General features: G+C 50.6%; 1 protein-coding gene across 1 annotated transcript in view; it reads right to left on the bottom strand.

Annotated features, from left to right (window-relative positions):
• LOC123516730 (retinoic acid receptor RXR-gamma-like) overlaps window positions 1-2,753 on the bottom strand; it is a 56,647-nt gene extending 53,894 nt beyond the window's left edge. The window contains exon 1 of the mRNA XM_045276333.1: window positions 1,967-2,753. Within this exon, the coding sequence (XP_045132268.1) occupies window positions 1,967-2,753 (787 nt within the window). The remainder of the gene's footprint in view (window positions 1-1,966) is intronic.
• Window positions 2,754-5,938: the final 3,185 nt, after the last annotated feature.

Raw genomic sequence — 5,938 nt, 5'->3', positions numbered from 1 at the left:
AACCTGCTGAAGGCTCTGGCGGTGTCACAGGAACTATCTCTCGGGAACACAGTCTGGGTTAGGCAACTAAGGTCTGCTGGAACACGGCCGACTGGCACTGGGTCTGATCGGTATATGGTCTAAGAATAATCCAGGACAGGTAACGTGATCTGGCAAATGTGTGGTCTCATGAGTTTATGGTCTAACTAAGACATGGTTTGACAAGGATGTGGTCTAGTCAGAAAATGGTCTTCCACGAAATAAATTGCGGCGTTGAATAATGGACAAGCAAAAACGTGGTCTGGTGGGTAAATGGTCTCCAGGGAATAGAATATCCATTTTTCCCGAGAGACTATTTCCCCACCAGAGAGGTCTGAGGGAGACAGTTTGACTAGACAAGGACGTTTGACTATGCATGGCGTGGGGAGAGTGGGCTACGGTCTGATAGGGACAAGGTCTTGTGGAGACAAGAATTCAGTGAGGCGGGGACAATGAGACAAGGTGTGGCAGCGCGTGTTGTGTTGGATGGAGAGTCAAGGGCGCGATGGGCTGGCGCGAAGGTGTCAGGAGCAGGGTGTGGCGAGGAGGAGGCTAACCGGAAACACTGTCTAGCGGAGATAGGACCGGACAAACACATGGGCTGGCTGGGAAATAGATTGTGGAGGACATTTTTTATGTGATGGAGGGTCTGGCGAGGCCATTGTCTAATGGCCGCAACGTATAGCGTGGATATGGTCTAAGAGGAACAGGATCTGGCTGGACAGGGCCTGGTTTGGGCATGGTCTGTCAGGAGCACGTCTCATGGGGAAAGGGTCTAGCGGAGATAGGATCTGGTGTCTGCAGGATATTACGGAGACATGAGTAGGCGCGAACATAATCTAGCGCGAGCTTTATATGAATAAAGAACCTGATAGGGACACGGTTTGGTGAGGACAGACTCGACTGTGATCGAGCTATGGACTGATGAAGAGCCTAGCTTTTTTTTTTTTTATGTCTTTGAAGAGTATTGGAAGCGCTGTTAAGCTTCCATTCATTAGTGGTGCAGGCAATTCTATTCATAGTGGTACCCATATTAGGGACCATATCACCACCCAAGGGCATCTTTGGTGTAACCACCTGGAACCTGGGTATCATGGTGACATGTAGGTAACTTTAAACCACTCGACAAATGGCAAAGCATCAAGACGATATACATGGTGGGATTCGAACCTACGCGTGGACGTTTGCCCGATCCCACGCTCACCACCTTATCCACTATGCCACCGCCTCCCTTGGGACAAAATCTATGGTCTGGTGTGGGCAAGGCTTGACAAAGAGAAGGCTTGAGGGGAATGTGGTTTGTGAGGACATGGTCCTGTAGGAATATGGTCTGACGGGAACATGGTCCAGCGAGATACAAGGTCGGATGATAACATGGTTTGGCAGGGACATGGCTGGGAGAAAATGTGGTCTAGCGGAAACATGACCTAATAGGGACAGGGTTTGGCGGGAATCTGGTGTGTCAGGGAAAGAGGTGGAGCGGGGATAAGAATCTGGTGCGGAGAACGAAAACATAGCACGATGGAAACAATGCTTGTAAGGAAAGCCCAGTGAGATTAAGTAAGGTAAATTAGGGTGAGACATAAGGGTAAGGAAAAGACCCTACAGGGGAGAGAGTTTACGGTAAACAATGTGTGATACAGAAAATGTGCAGTGATGAGTGAAGGCATTGTGTGGCGGAGAGAGGATCCAGTGTGAACGAAGTGTGGTGAAAACTGTACTACGATGGAAAGTCAGCGAAGGCAAGGGTGAGTGAGGGGCAGGGTGTGGCCTGCTCGGACAGGTGGAGGTGAGATTAATGTCTAATAGGGAAATGATAATGGGGGAACACGGTCTGACAGATAATAGGTGTAATAGGTGGAGAGAGAGAGAGTGTAGCAGAAGTAGACAGCGGTGTGTCAAGGGCGTGAATGGCTGCGTGCGTGGGCTTTGCGTGCTGTGTACTCACCGTCACCGGAGTGCAGCAGGGGCCGCGGCCGGGGCTTCACCTCTCCGATAGACGGCGGTCGCTCCTCCTCGCCAGCCTCCTCGTCGGACCTCCGGGCAGCCTCCATCTTAGCGATCTCCGATTTGGCTTCCAGCTTGGCGTTGTGGCCGCCGCCCTCCCACCAACGAGTCCAACCGCGTTCGCCGCCGCCGCCGCCGCCGCCGCCTCCGCCGCTGCCGCCCACGGGCAAGTGAGTTTCGCGGGTGGCCTCGCGGGTCACAAGTGAGGGCGGTGGAGTGTCGTGGGCGGCCTGGCGAGGCGGCGGGGTGGTGCGGGCGGCCTCCACAGCCTCCAGGGGCGGTGTGGCAGCGCCCGTGTGGCCGGAAGGAGGCGCCGCCCGCCGGGGATCAATGCTGGCGGTTGTCTTGAGCGCCTCTCGTGCACACGCCGGCACCGGCTGGCCTCCGGGGCGATGCTTGGCTCCTCTTTCGCGACGGACACCCGCGGCCTCACGACCACCAGGCAGCGAGGCGCCGCCGCCTGGACAGGAACAGTGTCTATGAAGGAGGAAGGCGCAGGACCGCGTGCGGGCGTGCGGCGGGCGGGCGGGCGAGTGCGGCGTCAAAGGTTGGTCGGTGGGGTGTCGCCGGCGCGTCGCCCCACTTGACTCCTCCTCTGTCAAGACGCCCCGCCCCCACCAGGACTCACCCGTCACCCTTACCTTCCACGACACCATTTTCCGAAGGTGGAGGCCGAGCGGTGGCTCACTAACTAGGCAGCGAGAGGCCCAAGACGCGACCACACCCATTTTTGAAGAAGGACGTTTGACTGGTGATCTCTGGCGGGCTTAAGCCCTATCACGTGGCTCTTAGCGCAAGACGCGCTCTGATTGGCCGCTGCCAGCCGGAATCAGCCAATAGGGCGGGGCTAAAGCCTCTACGCGTCTGCTGATTGGACGCCGCCTGATGTATGGAAAGTGGCACTTCACAGAGATTGATATTGATCGCGCCACACTCGCTCTGAAACAATCAACAACTTTGGTCCCCGGCAGGTCTGGCCTCCTCACCTCCTCCTCCTCCTCCTCCTCCTCCTCCTCCTCCTCCTCCTCCTACTACTACTACTCCTCTTCCCTCACATTCTCTCTCTCTCTCTCTCTCTCTCTCTCTCTCTCTCTCTCTCTCTCTCTCTCTCTCTATCCTCCCCCCCTTCTATTCCTACTTCTCGACGCCTCCTCCTCTCTCCCTCCTCGCCAACCAACCACCACCACCATCGTTCCCTCCCTCCCTGCCACTCCCCCGGTGCCCTCCCTCCACCAAGCATTCAATAGAGTCAAGAGGAGGAGCTGATTTCTTTGGATGTCGCCTCAGAAACCTGCGCCTGGGCCTCGCTCGCGCCGGGGGAAAGGGGAGGGGGACAGGGAGCAGGGGAGAGGAAGGAAGGGAGGAGAGTCAAAGAAGATCGGGTGGTTGTGAAGTTGTTTATCTTGTTCGTTTAGTCTCTCTCTCTCTCTCTCTCTCTCTCTCTCTCTCTCTCTCTCTCCTCTCCGGAGCGCGCGCGCTTGGTGTGGTGTTGCAGGTGTCTCCACTTAAACTAGTGTCAAAGCACGAGCGCGCACACACACTCACACTTATACACACACACACACACACACACACACACACACACACACACACACACACACACACACACACACCACTATACAGTCTTTATCTGTGTAATGGGGGAGAGAGAGAGAGAGAGAGAGAGAGAGAGAGAGAGAGAGAGAGAGAGAGAGAGAGAGAATAGACAGATAGACACACACACAGAAACACACACACACACACTCACACACACACACACACACACACACACACACACACACACACACACACACACACACACAGACATACAAACAGCCAAACAGAAAAACAATCTAATATACATGAAAAGTAAGAGTGGGGAGGAAACCCATAGTTAGACGACCGAACCAAAAATAAAATAGAATAAAAAAAGGGGGAAAAGCAAGAAAGGAAAAAAAAAACAACGAAAGCCCCCCCTAAAAAATACATATATATACAGAAAACAGCCCAACGCAACTAACAAACATATACGTATAAAGTCCATAACCCAACACGGATATAGTTCAGTGTGAAAGTAGTTTAGGGTCATATAGCAGGGATGGCAGTGCATTACACACACACACACACACACACACACACACACACACACACACACACACAGAGAGAGAGAGAGAGAGAGAGAGAGAGCCTTCCCCCCAGCATCGGGACAGCATCAGGAAAGGCGATTACAGCAGAGAAACAGCAGTGCCAAGTCGAGCCAAGGGACCACTGTTTGGCCCTCTCTCTCTCTCTCTCTCTCTCTCTCTCTCTCTCTCTCTCTCTCTCTCTCTCTCTCTCTCTCTCTCTTACTGTCGATCTGCCCCTTTCTTTTTTCTTACCATTCTCTCTCTCTCTCTCTCTCTCTCTCTCTCTCTCTCTCTCTCTCTCTCTCTCTCTCTCTCTCTCTCTCTCTCTCTCTCTCTCTCTCAATTACTCTCCCCTGTTTCTCCTGGCTCGCTCACTCGTATTTCTCTCACTCACTCACTCTCACCCGCCGCTCTCACTTTTCCTTTTATTTTTTGACAGCCAATTTTTTTTTTTCATTCCACTTCCCTCTATTTTTCATTCTCCGCGTGTACTCTCTCTCTCTCTCTCTCTCTCTCTCTCTCTCTCTCTCTCTCTCTCTCTCTCTCTCTCTCTCTCTCTCGCTAAGCATCACAGCAGTAGTTTGGGCAGCTGTGGGGTGATGTGCTAGTGGTGGTGGTGGTGGTGGTGGTGGTGGTGGTGGTGATGGACGAGCGGGCTAAAGGTCCTTCAGTCACGAAGCAGTAATCAACATTAAAGCCTTGCCCAGCGATGCACTGCTGGATTGATGCCGCCGCGTTCATAATTCACAGCCATGACGGGACGCGAGGCAGCTAGCGGCGCCATCTGTGGCCAGGGAACGTGACTGCTGCTTCACTGAGCTTGTGAGAAACGTTCGTATATGACAGATGCTGTTCTTTAGTGTTATTAGGGACTGTATCCTTGAACGTTTTGGTGTCTCAGTTTTTATTTATTTCTTTTATTTCCATTATTTTATAAGGGTGAATATGGTTAATCTCAATATATAATGTCTTCCATATATATATACATGACATCTTTCTCTTTAACAGATTTCACTTAGAGTTATTAGGGTTTTCAGGGTGTGTTTTCATGGTTCTAGTGAGCGTATAACATGAATTCTGCATCTTCAATGTGGAAAAGAGACGAAAATTCCATTGATGTTCTTCGTAGCATATACATACCAACAGGTATTAATAGTTATGAGTGTTTTCAGTGGTATTATCATGATTCTAGTGATAATTAATTTTGAATCTCAAACAGGGAAAATGCATCCACGAAAACTCGACAAAGCTTCTCTGTGGTCTTTGAAAGTTGCCCTGATGAAAGAACAAAGCGTGTAAGAATCAAAAAGATTATCAAGAAATAAAGAAAAAAGTAATTATGTGCTCGTATTCTATAATCAAAAACACACACAATATGATACTCAAAATAAACGTGATAGAAAAAAGTAATTGTGATTTCGTATACTATTCTTAAATTAACACCTTATAGTGAAACCTGCTCATGGAACTGAAAGCAAGTTATGCAGTACCTTAAAGTAGATGCACTGTAATCGTACTACTAATAGGACACATAAGTACAACAATTATTACTGAGAGAGGAAAAAAGTGTATTTATGAACCAATGCTTGCACACTGACCCCGATGACTGGAAGGGTAACGCTGACACCGTGGTAGCTCGCCATTGGTAACCAGTGGCACTATACTGTAAGCAGAATGCCGTCACCAGCTGCCAACAAGGACCTTTCGAACGCCACGCTGCCGATGCAACCATTGGAAGAATACAAAAAATATCATAGTTTCTTTTAATTTCCGATCATTATCACACTAGCAAGGACGGTAGCAATAAT

This window comes from Portunus trituberculatus, chromosome 41 (assembly GCF_017591435.1).
Source record: "Portunus trituberculatus isolate SZX2019 chromosome 41, ASM1759143v1, whole genome shotgun sequence".
NCBI lineage: Eukaryota > Metazoa > Arthropoda > Malacostraca > Decapoda > Portunidae > Portunus > Portunus trituberculatus.
This window is presented reverse-complemented; position numbering and strand designations above follow the sequence as displayed.